Consider the following 17,543-nt stretch of genomic DNA (forward strand, 5'->3'; position numbering starts at 1 on the left):
AAGTATCATAGATGAAGAAAAAAACAAATCACAATCCCTAACAAATCAAATGCTAAAGAATAACATTGGAAAAAAAAAATAGATGAAAGGATGTAAAACAAAAAAAAATATATAATTAAAAGAATAAAAGTAAAAATTGAAATAAAAAATAAATTAGAGAGCAACTAAAATTTTTCGATTCGAGGGTTAAATTGAAAAGAATATAATATTAATAAAACAAAATCTAAAGAATGAGGACTAAATTGAAAAAGCAATATACCTTAAACTTCTATTGAAAGGGAAAGTTGAAAACCAATAAAAATTTTATAAAGTGATCAAGGAAAAAAATTAAAAATAAAAAAATAAAGATTAAATTGAAAAGAAATAAAAAACAAATTACAAAAGGATCAAGGAAAAAAAATAAAAATCAAAACAAAAGGGATCAAAGCTAAAAAAAAAACAAAAAGAACCAACCTGTAATAAAATAAAAAAAATCATCGGTGACAAACCATCCAACCTTCTTTAATACACGCTACACTAGGAGAAAAAAAACACGGTGGCACTAGATTGTTGAAGAAAACTAAAAGAAACAACTTTGATATTTTTTATTATTGGTATTAAAATTAGATAGTTATATTGTTTTTGAAAACTTATTTCTTTTTATAAATAACTTTTAAAAATATTTTTTTTAAAATGTACCTATTTTAAAATTTAAGAAGTTGAAATATCAACTTATGCAAGTGATCTTTTAATTTTTTTAATGGGAGCTTTTTCAAATGATTTTTTTTTAATAAAAAAAAGATAGATATGTTGTTAATTTCACACTTTTGACAGGAAACATTATATATGTTCATATTAAATTATTCTTTTATTTGAAAGGATATTTTTTTTAGACCCATGTCGAGGTCGAAGCTTACAATCTTTCTAGAAATAGCTACAATAAATATACCATTAATTGCAAGATATAGTAGGTGAGATTCGAACCGCTCCATTAAAAAAAAAAAAAAAAAAAAAAAAAAAAAAAAAACTTTAGAACACGCTAAAGTGGTTTCTATGAATTCTAAAGCCTAAGATTTGACACTTTGGGATCCTCTGTCCTAGTTGAAAAAGAAAAAAGAAAGAAAGAAAGAAATGCCTTATGAGGACAATGTTTTGGGTGGAAATAATACCTTAGGTGAAATAATAAAAGCTATTTCTTTTCTAAATGTTGGAGAATACTATAAAGCAATTATTCAATATTAAAGCTTTTAATAATTACATGATTATGAGCTTGAATCTTTTAATTTTTCTAATTAAAGTATAATTAAGATAGTAATTATTTAGAAAAATTATATAGCAGAAAATTGCAAATTTCACGAACCACCTGCTCATGAATGATTTGTCAGATGTCATAAATTCAAGTAGCAGTAGAATTCACATGGGAAAGTGTCAGCTGGCTAAAAAAAGAAAAATGAGGAGGCTGGCACTGTTCTAAAAATTCCTTTCCTTCTAGGGCTGATGGACTTAACATGGAAGGACAAATTCAGTACAATATGAAATGCTTCTAGCCTGGCCAGGCCACAGCAGTATCTATTAATTATCCATATTAAGAAGGGAAAAAAATCTGGACACAAATAGAAGCTCCACACACCATTGAAGAAATAATTCCAATATCTATAATTTTATCATAATTATACAGACCATGTGTTTTTAAGGATGTAGTAGTTTTTTCTTTTAATTATATTTTATGAATATGTGAGTAGTTGTTCTAGGCTGACCATATGATAATATTATAAAATGGAACAATGCATCGCAAGGTATGAGTTTGTCATTCATTCAAAACCCCAGCACATGCAACGCCTTGCCAGCATCTCCGCACTTAAACGTAACTACTAGGAAGCTCCCTCCTCCTCCTCCTCCTCCTCCCATCCAAATCATTCGATTGATGTGCCACGTCTATTTATAGCACACACTCTTGTTTTACACTCTCTCGGCTGTCATACTTCTACACAATCATTAATTTGTACTAGTGCATTGCCGGAAAACCATTCATCAGAAGAGAAAACCTTCCTTCTACTTGCTACAATGGAAGGAGGAAACAGGGACGGCCATCTGAGGATTAGTCCGCCAAGATATCGAGGTGTACGACAGCGAAAATGGGGGAAATGGGTGTCCGAAATCCGGGAGCCTGGTAAGAAGACGAGAATTTGGCTTGGGAGTTATGAGATGCCTGAAATGGCCGCGGCGGCGTATGATGTGGCAGCATTACACCTTAGAGGACGTGGGGCTCAACTAAACTTTCCAGAAATGGTGGATAGTTTGCCCCGGCCGGCTAGCTCTAGCACTGAGGATGTGCAAATGGCAGCACAAGAGGCGGCTTTGCTGTTTCGGAGACCGATAAAATGTTCAGAGGGAGTAAGTGGTAGCTCTAGTGGCGGCGGAGGCGGTAGTTTAGGTCCTGTTAGGGTTGGGTTGTCACCGAGCCAAATTCAAGCTATAAATGAGGCACCACTGGACTCACCAAAAATGTGGATGGAGTTAGCTGGGGCTCTTGTGTTGGATGAGCCTGTGGCTATGGGAGATGATATTGATGTCGAACTCAGTGATGAGTGGGGTGAAATGGAGCATGACTCCATTTGGGATTATTAATCACATACAAACTATTTTTTTTGCGGCACTATATACTATATTTTTATTTTTATTATTATAATTATTACTATCATAATTATATATAATGACAAATTGATTATACTAACTTATGTAATAATGGAATTGCCTGCCTTAAAATGTAGCTAATTTCTTGAATATGATAGAGTCAATAAGTTTAATTAAGCCTTCCGCATCTTTTTTTCCCCTTCTGGTAGAGGGAGTTCTGGTCATCGTGGCTGCTTTTTGACAACTCCGGGCTCTATCAATGCATTAAGAGAGTTGAATGTCTTCACCGGCAGAGGATTCGAAAGAGAGCCTGAAATGTGTTCTATTTCCTTTAAATTACACAAAATTTTTTTCTCTCATTGTACGAAAACAATGTCTTTAATGAATCTGGCTAGCTTCTTCCATTCGTGTTTCGTGCTTTATTGTTTATTCTAGAGAAATTTGAACGTTATCGTGAAACTAAATCTCTTCCTGCGTGCAAATTTGATAGCTTACACAAAGTTCCATGGTGTCCTGTGGGTCACCGTGAAGTTCAATTATGAGATACCAAGCTATGAGTTTTAACGATCGACACACAATGTCAAGTCAATTTGTTTCGTTGTTGTGAGTGTAATGATCTGAGTACGGTTGTGTTTTTTTTTTCTCAAGAAATACCCTGCTGCGGATTCTACAGATGAGCCTAACCTGGATTGTGATGGAATATTATTTACTTAATTGACACTGACAGCATTAAAAGATCACCCAGGCCCACCTACATTTGTCAAGGGCCGAAGATCTTGCTTAGATTGCCTCTTAACGTTTCCTTCGGGTTTCCTTCTGTATGTTTGTCAACCAGGTAATTTTTTAATACAAGGAAAAAAAAAAAAAAAAAATCCAGCTCCTGTCCTGTTATTTGTTCAATGGAAGGAAGGGCTTGTGTTTGATTTTCCCTTTTACATGAACGCATTATTTAGAGTTTTACCAGCAAAGTAAAATACGATGATAAGACGAAATGCTAATACGTTATTTGATGGGCCAAAGCCAAGGCCTAAAAGTAAAACAACAAATAGAGAGAAAGTTCTAACTGTCACCCAGAAAAAAAAAAAAAAAAAAAAAAAAAAAAAACAAAAAAAGAGACAACAAAAGTTGACCAAATAATGTCACAAGCAACAGAGGCTTGTAGACGTGATAACACATGTATTACACACGTCAGGTAACTTTTCATTTCTTTTCTCAACTTTAGTCCGGGATTCTTCAATAATTCTCCAATTTAGTCCATAAAATCTAATTGACCAAAGAACATGCAAGGGAGAAAGGGAAAACAAAAGGAAAAGGGAGAAACTATACTAAGCTCGTGTGTCATGCACTTGCAGAAATTATATGCACTGCCTCATTAGTACATAGTTATGCAATCACTTGACACACCTAATTCCTCTTTCGTAAAGGCGTACAAACTATCAATATAAACGCTTACTTATCTTGATAATTATGATAATTATGATACATCTACCCATCTCACCAATAGTTATCGTCGATGGTCAATGCAATGCCTAGTTGTACAATGCAACACATCTACTTAACAACTCATTTTATAAGTTACTTGAGCGATAAATGTAATTATTCTTCATTATTAATCTTGTACGGTATAATTGTAACTTTGTTTCCACAGAGCAATTTCAATTGACTATGGTGTATAAATACCTTAAGTCGCTTAGCAATAACAACAAACAATAGGCCAAACAATAACATAACACACAACAATCACAACATACATTCTTTTACACTCTTTGTTCTTGTTCTTTTTGTTATACATTATTTTTTTCTATGGTTTACTAACTTAAGTATCGAAGGATCCCTTATCTCAATAAAAAACTTGTTTTTATAGAAGTTCAAAAATCATAGGCCTCACCTAACTTAATACAAATTTATTCAAAACCCATTGCACTAGCCTTGGAAAGGCCTAATTCAATTTGAAGGTTTTTCGATTTGATAAGTGACACTATTTGTGGGAACTTAAACAAAATCTACTTCATTCCTATTTTACATATATATAAAAATTTATTTCATGGTTGATGACTCATAAATGACAAGACACGAGAAAGTAATCAACCTCTCCACCATAAGTACATTAGCTCTTCCAAATTTCCAAAAAAAATCACCTATCAAATGAAAATGTTTATTGAATTTGTTCTATCCACACAACAATAGTTTTAAACTTTACCACTCCCTCAATGGATGATACAACCACTAGCTCCATTATATGCACCACCAAATGCACGTAGACAACCCTTGTTTCTTAAAAGAGCAACTTGGAAAAACTTGTTCAAACTAGATGCTCCAAACTTGAACTCCAAAGATTAAAAAAAAAAAAAAAACAAAGAGTGGAGCCTTAGCAGGTCTAAGCCATATAAGTGGCTACCTCCATCAATCTTCCTCTAAATCTCACTTGCGTAAACCTCATAAAAAAAGACTTCAAAGCGAGATAAGATCAATAATGATACATGCTTATAATAATGAATACAACCCAACCAAGTGGAATATTCTTTACTTTATAATTAGGTGTTACACACTTGTCTTTTTAAGGATTGCATGTTTATAAAGGCAAACTTAGACAATTATGATGGATTTATAAACCTAAAAAAAAAATGAAATGTATGAAGTAGCTTGAAGCTTGTGACACAAGACAACGATATTATATGCAAAACCCATATAACAACATTTCATGGATCTACTTGGTATGCTACCATAACCTGAAGCTTGAATCTATTCTTAACTTTCATGATCTAGCACCAAACTCATCTCTTGCTTTAACATCAGTGTACCAACTAAAAAGAGCATAATTGAGTTATTCACTATCATATAATGATAAGATGAGAGCACTAAAGCATATTTCAGAAGGTTTGACAAGGAAATGCTTAATTTGAAAGGTTTTCTTGAACCTATTTACACTGAGAACCTAATAAGTGTGGTTTATAACTATTCTTTATGGGAACAACTATACACTTTTCTTGATCGAACTCTTCTCAAACTAAAACAAATAATGAAAAACCACATTTGAGTTATAAAAACAAATGTAACAAGACAAGGATAAATTTCAACAAAAATAAAATCTCCCAAACACCATCAGTTTTTTAAAAAGTTTAGAACATCTAAAAGGAACCTAAAAGGAATCATTAGTGATCAAATAACATTCATTAAGCACAGGACAACACCTTTGGCCACCATATGAACTGAGGTACTGGTTGTTATTAAAAGAAAAGAATTTGTGTAACATCCTCCTCTCATAAAGAGAAATATGAGGAAACAAAAAGAAAACAAACAAGATGTTGAGGATTGTAAAGTTGTTGAGGATTGTAATGCCTTAAAAATAAAAAGAGATAGAAAGGTTACCTTTAATAGTATTGCCTATGGGTTCATTTCATGGGTTACCTTTAATAGTTTATATAAAAAAAAATTCTAATTGAATAAAAAAGTAAAGATATTAGCTCACCCCACAATACCTTGTCGAAGATCAGATAATCTTGAAGAATTATACCTCTACTTGTATGATAAAATATTTTAAACTTTTCAATAAAAGCAAAATTATCTTTCTGATTAGTCCTTATACATTTTTCTTCATGGTATTTCTTATCTCCATATCTTTAAAATAAAATCTTTATATCTCTACTTAAATCTTTATATCTCCAAATGAAATCTTCATACAAAATCTACATGTTTTCATATAATGATCTCCTTAAACATCCATCACAACTATTTCTCTATTAATATTCTCAATGTCATTTATATAATCCTTATTGCAATGATAAATTATTCTCTACTTTGTGTGAAAATGTTCTTTGTCTTTAGTACACTTGTCATTTGGCTAGCCCCACACACACACACATATTTGATTTAGCCAAAAACTTGGTTATAATTAAATAACATTTTGACATTATCAAGTGTATTTTTTTTTTCATTTTAAATATTTCTTCTATTTAGGGTTTCCATTGTGCGACTTAATCAAAATTTTCATATTAAATTTTGTCATAGTAGTCAATTTAATTTAAATTCTCATCATTGTGATTAATTTCTATTATATGTATTAAATTCTGCCATGGCAATCAATCTAATTTTCATACATTACACTCTATCATTGTGGTCCATTTTTTTCAATTTCATCATTTAATATTTGATTGGTTGGACAATTGACTGTATTATTGATTTTTGTTTGCTTTCTAGGGATAATTGTCTCAAAAAAGTGTTTATTTTTAGATTGATACTTAATTTTGTGAGCATCTATTTTTATCATATAATTAAAGAAAAAAATTATTAAACCCAATAGAATCCATGACCCGGGTCGAAAGAGGGAAGTCGATCCAATCCATTATTGTCTCAATATTTTTTTTTTAAAATTATCATCTTTAATTTTTTTTTTTTAAAGTTAAGTCGTGTTTTTATCGATACTAATATATTATGGAGATATTTATACAAAAGAGAAGAGTATATTAATTTTATCATTAATGGTGAAAAGAGAATGATTTATAGTAATTTGTAAAAGTAGAAACACTGATGAAATATATATAAAAAAGTAGAATAGTGATATTTAGAATATGTTTAAAAATATGATTGAGATTGTTTTTTAAAATATTTTTTATTTAAAAATATATCAAAATATATATTTTTTTTATTTCGGGAATTACCTTGATAAAATAATTTGATTCCTGCCCATTTTTTCTTCATCAAGCCAGCATTTATTTCTTCTAAACTGTTGGATAGTTGGTTGGAAGTAGTTCTTTTGACTTTTAAGGTTTAATTATTTTTATTTTTCCAATATTTTTCATTAAACAAGTTCCTTTTATACTCGGCATCCTGTAAATTTATTTATAAAATATTGTGTTTTTTTTTTTTATTACTAGTAATAGAGGAAAGGGTTGGGCTCCCTTATTTGCTACAAAAAGTGAAATATGTTCAATGAATTATTCAACAAAAAAATAGTCAACTGAATTTATGGCTTTAGACCATGAAATTGCAGTGAAAGTCTGCAAGACAATTTGCAACAGAAAGAAAAATAATTCTTTGAACATATTTCACTTTTTCCACCCAAGTTTCCATGAAAAGTCAATTTTCTTTTATTTTCTCCTTTTCTTTTCTTACAGTGTAGAATCATGTTTGCTAAAGTTCAGTTGGATTAAGACGTGCCGCCCAAATCTTTCATGGGCCAACCAGTGCATGACTTTAGGGCGAAATAGGAAGCTTATCTCACTGCCATCATTGACGGGAGCACATGTGTCAGTAAAACGACGTAAGACGCTGTTTAGAAACTTTGTGTTTTATAAAGTTTTGATTTTTTTTTTAAATTAAATTTTTATATTGTTTCGAGATATTGATGTTAAAAATTAATTTTAAAAAATATTTTAAAGCAAAATATATTTTGAAAAACGTTGATATAATACTAATTATTCCAAAAAGTGATGGAATATACGTTGTACAAAATTCTCGTATAAATATACATGTAATAATAATTTTTTATTGGAGGTCAATTATTTGAAATTCATTTTTTTACCACTCATATGTTTATATGTTGACACCTTAATTTTTAAGGAAAGAAATTACTTGTAGGATCATTTTTTGGGTTGAAAATACATCAAATTAGAAACTTTTTTTTATGATTTTATACAGTTTTTATATAAAAAAATATTCAAAAGCATTTAGAAAAATAAAAACACTTTGAAAAATATTTTATCAGACAATCTAAACAGATTTGTTTTCAGAAGAAGAGTTTAAAACACAAAATTATTACACAACACTAATCTATTCTGGTTCAAACCTTGCAGAAAAAGTTATATAATAAAACCAGGCCCAGGCCCAGGCCTAATATTTATTGGATGTACTGTCTCAAATGAGGTCTGGTCCAGCCATTTTTTGGCTTGATATTTTCCTCACAAATGTGTGCTTTTTCACATGATCTTGATAATCAAAACTCTAACTAGGAGGATAGTCTATTCATCAAAAAAGATAGCAAAGAAATTATCTTCATGGTATATAATATGATAAATAATTTAAAATAAAAACTTTATATATATATATATATATTTTTTTTTAATACAAACTAATATGAGGATTTATAGATAGTAAAGTATAGATTCTATATGTTAATTCCAAATAATTATCCTCTTAATGCATTTGTTTGGATAAGGATACTCCTATATTATGCATATCCTTAATAACTTTAAGTATATATAAATTGATAAACTTCATGGAAATATTTGTTTGAATAAAAAAGAACTCTTAACTGATTATTTTTCTGCTACCTTCAAAGCTTTTATTTTCAATCTCTATTTTTTATACCTGATATGTTTCATGAAAAATATTTTTTATAAAAAATTATCTTCCAAAATTTTTTATATTTATTTAGTATTAGAAATGAAGGTGAATATAAAATACTTTCTAGTTATTGAAAAATTTTTTTGGTTTTTTTAAAAAGTATTTTTTATAATTGTTTTAATAGAATATACTTTTTAAGAGTAGTAAAAAAAATTAAAAATATCATATTATTTATTAATTATATCAAATTTGGTTCTTAATTTTTTGATTGCAATATATTTTATTTTTAATTATTTTTTTTTTTTTTTTTAATATCAGCCTTTAAAATATAATTTAATTTGATTTTTATATCAAGTTAGTATTTTTTTATTATTATTTATTTTTCTCTTATTATTTTCTTAACTGGTTTTTTATTTATCAGATTTGGTCTTGTTATTTTTTTATTTGAGATATAATTTATGAAATTTTTTTTATATTATCCTCCAATTTTTCCATTTATTAGATTTGATGCCTATTTTTTTTAATGAACTTGAAAAAATAAATTAAAATAAATTATTTTTTAATTTATTTTTCATGACATATCAAAATACTAAAAAAAAATTTACAATTTATTTTCTAAATAAATAAAAAGATACTTTGCAGAAAACAAACGAGTACTTAAGCTTCTTCTTCTATTTTAAGTTGTGATATGACACAAATTCTAAGAGATGATGCCATGCGTATGATTTTATATGATACTTTATTTGCATGATTTTTCCAATTTTCAATCAGCTTCCTTTATTTTATTTTATTTTTCATGTTTCTCAATTGTTTCCCCATATCTTACGAATCAAAAGGTTGACTAGATTAGGTTACTTAAGCTAAATGGTTCTCTTCTTTTCTAAACCTAACTATTATTATAGTTTTAATCTATAGTCAAGAAAGGTTGTCTTATTTCTTTTTCAGTTAAGGTTTATGACAATCTAACTATTTTAGGTACACACCAACTCATACCCTCTTTTTTCTTTGTTTTTACCGCAAGAATATCCTTGAATCTAACTTGCGTAATCTCAAAAACCAAGTATTTTTTTGAATTATTAAGTCTATTTGTTTTTGCGTTTCAAAAATATTTTAAAAAAATTTGAATTTTTTTATTTTTTTATTAACCTCAAATTAATATTTTTAGTGTTTTCAAATTATTTTGATATGCTGATGTCAAAAATAATATTTTTTTAAAAAAAATATTATTAACATGTATTTTGATAAGAAAAATTATTTAAAAAATAATCGTAATCACATTACTAAACACGTTATGTGCCTTCTATATTTACATAATGGTACATTTTAAACGAATTTAATAATTTTTTCATGATGTTGACTCCAATATTTTAGTATTAGATCAGACATTTAATGTCTATGAAGATTGTTAGGTTTTATTTATACAATGAAAGACGTTTGAGAAAAAAATAAAGTAAACATTATTAAAATATATTTTAGTCAAATCAGTTATATTGTACATAGAAAATATTTTATAATAAAAGAATAAAATTTAAATTCTATTGAAGGATTATTTTTTTAATATATTTTTTTATTATTTTAATATACTAATATTAAAAATAAATTTTAAAAATTAAAAATAATATTATTTTTATACATTATTACCACCAAATCTATCATTCAATATGGCTGTGAGGAATTTAAAATACCATTGAGGTGCTAAATTGTTGTAGTAGTAATAGTAAAGAAGTTTTTTCCTAAATAATTCCAATATGCTAATTTGGCAATCTTTTCATCACTCATCTCTTAATGAAATAATTCCTAAATCCTTATGCTAATTTTGATCGCAAAAATAAACTGCTCACGAGTCTGTACTCGGGTATGGTTTACATAATCTTATTATTATTATTATTATTATTTATTGCAGTAATTGGCAATAGAAGGTAGTGCTTTCTCGGCAAACCGTATATTGCTAATAAAATGGAGGCATCATCCTTATGCAATCCATGGCTATATTAGTAATAAATAGATCATTTCCATGCCTGCTTTGTTCCAATCAATAATATTAACCTATTATAAAATCTGATGAAAATGGGATGACTCTATACATCTACTGAGCTGGTTGATCTAGTTAAATTTAAAAAAGATTTGGTCTAGACAATTTTAAAGATATTTTTTAAAACAAAAATTATGTTTTTTTAATTTTTAAAATTTTTATCCAAAATAATATTGTCTTAGAATTAATTAGGGTTACCTTTTGACCCATGAATTAACCCAATAATTCAACTTGATCCTAAACCCAGAGAGATCTCGACTAACCAATCCTAGCCGTAACAAGCAAGGTATAGCAACCAACCAATCCTAAAGAACAAAATGAATAAATGAGAGAAAGCAGTGAGTACAAGAAAATGTTTTAAATCTTCGAACAAGAAAGTTAGTTACCACTTAGTCTTCATTTTGGTCCTTAACACGTGCTGAATTTCAGAGGTTGGAAACCTTAAATGCATTAACTGGTCTTAGTTTATATGTCAGAGAGATGCATGGGTTTTTGAAATGTGATGCATCTTCCATTAATGTTGTTGCTGTTGCTGTCTTTATAAGCGAAGAGAATTTCAGCTGTGGAATGGAGAGTGATCAGATTACTTATGCGTAATCAAAGGCAAATGCCCTAACTTTTGCAGCAAGTTGTGTATGTTTGTGATTAAGATTTAACGAAAACTAAAAATGCTTGTAAGAAAGTGTTAACGAAGAACAATTTTCTCCATTGAACGTAATGCCATTTGTGTAGTTTTATGTTGATCATTAAGAGATTTTCTGAATCCTATTGGAGCTCTGAAGAATTTGAAATATAGAACCAAATCCAATTGTTTTTAGTGACATTCAGTTTGATTAATAGGGTAATTAACATGAAACTTACTAGATCAGAACCCTGGGTATTCACCAGAGAAACTATAAATTTAATCTAGTTCAATTAGATAACTTGCAAGTTTTGTACCCAGATTGCACTAATTATCAAAAATGGAGTGTTGAGTTACTGATTCAAATGTAGAACTGCATTAATTTTAAATGTTGAGAGTTGATCATCACTGTTCAATGATTTTTTCTTTTTTCCTTTTTGCGTTTTATTTATCTGTAAAATCTAAAGCAGGATGTATCCATCTCTCAAATTCTGGATTGCGGTTCCATATCTTTTGGAAGATACACCGCAGACACGCTTGCATGGGAAAAATATTCTGTTTTCTCCCACAACAGATGTCGTCAGGAGGAGTTGGAGAAATTCAAGGCACCAGGATTAGTTCCTCAGAAGAAGGCATACTTTGAGGAATACTATAAAAAATTTAGAGCTATGAAGGGATTGCAAGCAGAGCAAGAAACTACTCAAACTTATTCTTATCAGAATGGACAAGAGATTACTTGATACGGTTCAGCCATGTGATACGATCTAAATAAGGTCAGATTTGGATTTTGGCGTAAAAAGCGCAACAGTCCAGGTTTACGGCAACAATCATAATTCTCAATCTGACCATTGTATCGGGATAATATTTTATGTTGACTCTCCAGACATATCTTACTACCTTGGGTTAAAAATTCAAGTCAATCGGAGTTCGGGAAGGAACCGCAATACTGGTCAACGGAGGCTGTACGGATTTTGTTATTTACTTCCATTTGACTTGTGGACTTCCTATTTGGTTAGGATTCTTTTCCTACAAGGATGTGGCAGCTGGCTTTGGGAATTTCCTAGTTCCACAAGGATCTTTAATGAGCTGCAATACAAGTGTGGCAGTGATTCATTAATGTTTCAGAATCTTTTTCTTATAAGGATTCCTTATTCATCCTAGCTACACAAGGAAAGAAGGGCTGGTGGTATTTAATGACAGATTAGTTATTTTTATTATTTTCTTTAATGTTTGGGCTTAATTAAAACTTTGTTTTGAGCTAGGGTCCAAGGCTTGTTTGGATCAGGTTATGGACTTTTCAGTTTAGGGTTTTGGGCCAGTTTTTAGTGAACCTCATATAAGTCCACATAAGGGGTCCATTAGGGTTAACTTTTCAAGAACTATTTAAACTCATGTAAGCCACAATTTCGGCAGCTTTGATGATTATTATTCTGAATTTTTCAGTTTTAACGTGTGAGAGTGATTCTTGCATTCTTCAGTTCTTGAACGAACTGAATCTAACTTATCGAAGATTAACTGGCTTCGTGGCGTCATTCTACTCATTCCAATAGTGTTGGTGCCTTGGGGCAGGTTTCCACTGTGTCGCACTCATATCAGACCTATTTCGGCTTTCCGGGATCAGATCTCAATCTTGATTGTGGGTTGCGTGACCACGTGATCACGAGGTTCGCATCATTACTACATGGGAAGAAAGTGGTGTTGATACTGAAGCATCAAAAAGGAAAGAAAACCTAGCAATACTAGTCAGGAAGAAAATGGTGCTGATGTTCACAGATGGAAAGAGGAAAACAAGCCTAGCAATGTCTATAAAATCCAGATTTTAGATAATCATACCACTGGTAATATTAACCCATCTAGGAGAGGCATTAATGATGGAGTAGAAGAAGAAAGTTACCTTAATGGGAGCAGTGGTGGAGCTAGCAAAGAAGATGAAATAGGGTTATGCTTTTCTGCCAGAATAATATCAATATATTCTATGGAAGATGGTTCTTCGTCATGTACTCCATCAGTCAAAAGCAGTTCCAAAACTAGACAGAAAGGGAGCCCAGTCAGCAATGAAAACAAGAACAATGGAAGAAAACTGAAGAAGCAGGTAAACAATTAACGTTTCATTCCAGGTCACCCCTCCTTTAACCAATCCCAGGGTTGATAGTTCATGTAGGTTGTAATTACTTTCTTTTTAAATCCGCATATCAAGCCCATTAATTTCCTTTTTAAGGGATTGGATTTTGATCTATGTTCACTGAAGGTATCTTTATCCTGCATGCAAAATACCTAAAGATCTTGTTTCTACGTGCATTGTTGCTAGTTCCTGATATATGGAAGATCTGTTGATCATCTGCTTTGAATCATGTGGAGATTGGAAGGCCAGGAGACCAAACACACCGTGAAACAAGGACAGATATTCTTGGTTATATTTTCTCTCATTTCTTTATCTTGCTACCCAATCACAGTGGATTGCAGGACCCTCAACCTGCCTGATTAGCCCCTTGCTTTTATTTTCTTGAATAAGCTCTAATAAGTGTGTTGTGTTGCATGTAGTTGTTGTGATTGCTACACTGCCATCATAGTCTGCCATGAAATTGAAATGTTTTCCTGTCACATTAAAGCTTACATGACTTTTCTATGTTCTCTGCAATTTGTGCAAGGTTTCTGATTGCGCTATCAATTACCAATACCAATGTCCTGATTATCAATTTTAAATTGCGTTCTCAACTAGGGGACTGTTGCTTCTGCTGCAAACAGAACAAAATCGGACTGCAGAATGAGCAAAGATGTGGTTAAGCCATCCGAGAAGCCAAAGCCATCTGTTTGCAAGGAAATTACAAGCAAGGCAGATGTTAGTCTTGTTTCAGGCAAAAGAATTACCACCAAGACCGCAAGCAACAAAAGATCTGACCAGGTTCAATCTCATAGACAACGTAGGGAAGTACAATCCAGTGCAACAGTTCTTCTAATATTAGAGGTGGTCCACCTAAAACACATTCAACTCCCAAAAGCTTGTCAGATAGGCTCCCAGGAACATCATCAGTTCTCACTCGATCTGCTCAGGTAGATCATCTGGTCTGTGTTCACTTGGGCACTCCAGTGTTCTCTGCTTGTTAATGATTTTCACTGATTGTTCATCTGCATTTATATATGCAGAGAAGTTCGAAAGAGATGACCACCATTAGTCATTTGAGAAAATTCAGTGTAGATAACAGGTTTGATGTCGCATAAGACCTCTCTCTCTTCCTCTCGCATCAGGTTTTAATTTTGGATAATTTTTCAGGATCTGTGATGGATTTGGTCAAAGGTCTTTAGGGTTGAGTGGCCACCATATTCTTCCAAAGAGTAGAGAATCTGAGAGCCAGAGACCAAAAGTCGTGTAATGCATCATAATTGGACCTCTCTTCTTGAGGGTTTATAGCATTTTAACTTTTCCAATTCTGAGAGGATGGCAGATGGCTATTGCCAATTGCTTCTGCTAATAAGTTTTGCATTTTCAATGATCATTTAAGATATTAGAACTGAATTCGATTTCTTCAACAAATATCAGGTTAAAAAATCTTCCTGACCGGGATAAATCAAATCAGAACACTGGACTTGAGCGTAGGCCCATCAGCTTTGTAAGTTTTGATAAGGAAAAGAATAGCAAAGAAAATGTTATTCGTAGGTTGTGCTTCTTTTTCTTTTTTTCATTTTTAGCAGAAACTAATACATTACTAGAAATGAGAATTAGTCTTGAAGATGATATATAGATGATTGTGTTTTTCTGTGGAAGATACTGAAAATGATGCAAATGGGCTAAAGGTAGCACATGTTTATATAATACCATGATTCCTCTTGTTAAATGTGTTTCCTTTGTGTGTGCAAATGCAATTTTTAACATATGGTTTCTTATAAATATCTTATTTTACTCTTCCTTATGATATTTAGGAAAATACAGTGACCAATACATAAATTTTTAACATATGGTTTCTCTTTATCAGTCCAGTAGTGTATTTTGGCTCCCTGCATTTCATTCTGCAGAATCCTCGTTTGAGGATGAACTTGGGATTGTTATACATTATAAGCAAACTTATATTATAGAGCTGACAAACTAGGAGGAAACTGACAAACTATATTGATACACTGACAAACTAGGATTATATACCTACTTGTTGCTAGGCAGGCTCTTCCTCCAATCTACAAGCTAGCATCATTTGATGATTATTCTGTTTTCTTCTGAGTTTAATCGTTATTTCTCGTTGAATCTGTATGATCAATGTTTGCATGATAATTTCTTCTGACACTTTTGGATTATTATATATCTGGTTTTCTAACGTTGTCTGGTATCTGATACTTTTATCTGTTTCAGATGATGAACATCATTTTATCTTCATTTAGTAAAACTCTTACTTCCAATTGATGCATGCATTTGCTCTGCAGGGATTAGATGAAATCGATGCCGGAATTGGACTAAAATCTGACTCATCCAAGGGGACGGGCAGCCAGAGGACCTCAAATCTAAAGCCCGTGCATAAGGTCAAATATTATCCGGTCTCTCATCTATATGCTTATAGTTTTCTATTTTTACTTCGAAGTTGGAACTTTAGAATTAAGATCCCCCCACTTTTGTTTTTCTATGTTACAAAATTGAAACAAGCTGATACCAGTGTCCTGTTATGAGATAATGCCCCCTTTTCCATCAATTGTGAAGAAATTTCTGAATCATGGTTGGTAATTTCAGATTGTTACATCTCAGTCTGTATACCTGGCACGTCAAAAGGATTCAAGGTATGAAACAACTGCTTTGCGTTTCCCTTTTCCATCTTTCGTATCTGAAAACTATGGTCATTTCCTGCTGATGAACTTGACTCCCTGTTGTACGGAAACTTTTCTAGATTTTTTATGTATTGATACATGTTAAACCTGTCTCTGCACAATCTCCAGACACATTGATGCACGCATGCATGGATTGTTATCTCATGACAATTGTGTTCTGTTTTCTGTGGCTTGGACTAATACAATGCCATCACGCACAGACAGAGGATGCCGATTTGGCTTTGAGAGTTTAGCAGGTAGAGGGAATTGAGGTCTTGTGATGTTCACAGTCCACTGAATCATTAGTCTGAACTGCAGATGACAGGGCATGCACAGTGATTATCAATGTAGCTAGAGTCTAGACAAAAGGTATGTTGGTTGGAAATCTTGATACAGGAAGTAGAAAAACTGCATGAAGAATCAAAAGCAGATTTGTAAATTGGAAACGTGCCATTCTTGAAGGCTGACATGTTTAGTTGAAACTAGTTTCAGGATATGAAGGTACTTATATAAATGAATGAGTCCTTCTTTTGCAGCTATCATGAGAACAAATCATAGCTCAAAGTGTTGGCAATCTCTGAAATAAAATTTGGTTACTTTGTGAATAAGAAAATATAATTGATCTTAAAGGTACGAATTTGTAGTTCAATGATTTATTGATGATTTTTGCTCTTTTGAATCCACTTTACGAGTCTTCCTCAAATATCCCCTCTCTAGCTTTGGATGCCAGTATCCACAAAAAATTCAAGCCAGCATAAGAGCAGGTTTCATCTGGCATGCTTAGAGATGTCTCGACAATTGCCAGTAAAAAGGAGAAATCATTGGGAATTTAGATTCAGAATGACAATTCAGTCCAAAATATGAACGGTGGCATTGATTCTTTAACATGTTGATCTTTCTAACAAAGCGAGGCCATAAACGAATCAAGGAAGAAGAAGTTGAGACCTATTCTTGCCAATTGGTCTCCAGAGAGCAAGCAGAGTTGCTTCCTTGTACACATGATCTTGTTGTCAATCCAAACAAAAGGCCCTTCCCCCTTGGGTGTACAACAAAAGCCAACACCGCCGCACAGGTGTCCCAACCAGATTCACGAAGGCTCCACCATTCTTCCACCCACTTCCTCTAGCAACCCCTGATGCAGAATAGATAAGCACACTATGATCGTATCTTTAAGCAATTTCAAGAAAGAAAGATCACCATCCAGTATCG

The 17,543-nt window shown here is 31.7% G+C and overlaps 2 protein-coding genes across 2 annotated transcripts; both read left to right on the forward strand.

Moving 5' to 3' along the window:
• The first annotated feature begins 1,694 nt into the window (after positions 1-1,694).
• Positions 1,695-2,944, forward strand: LOC118035558 (ethylene-responsive transcription factor ERF022). Its single transcript, XM_035041155.2, has one exon. It carries the CDS (start codon positions 2,044-2,046, stop codon positions 2,605-2,607), a length of 564 nt encoding a protein of 187 aa, XP_034897046.1. The 5' UTR covers positions 1,695-2,043; the 3' UTR covers positions 2,608-2,944.
• A 10,284-nt stretch (positions 2,945-13,228) lies between these two features.
• Positions 13,229-16,307, forward strand: LOC140954379 (uncharacterized). Its single transcript, XM_073403745.1, has 6 exons — positions 13,229-13,641; positions 14,269-14,600; positions 14,694-14,916; positions 15,088-15,157; positions 15,960-16,055; positions 16,261-16,307. The coding sequence occupies exons 1-3, from the start codon at positions 13,525-13,527 to the stop codon at positions 14,710-14,712; spliced, it is 468 nt and encodes a 155-aa protein (XP_073259846.1). The 5' UTR covers positions 13,229-13,524; the 3' UTR covers positions 14,713-14,916; positions 15,088-15,157; positions 15,960-16,055; positions 16,261-16,307.
• The last annotated feature ends 1,236 nt before the right edge of the window (positions 16,308-17,543 follow it).

Source organism: Populus alba, chromosome 13 (assembly GCF_005239225.2).
Source record: "Populus alba chromosome 13, ASM523922v2, whole genome shotgun sequence".
Taxonomy (NCBI): Eukaryota; Viridiplantae; Streptophyta; class Magnoliopsida; order Malpighiales; family Salicaceae; genus Populus; species Populus alba.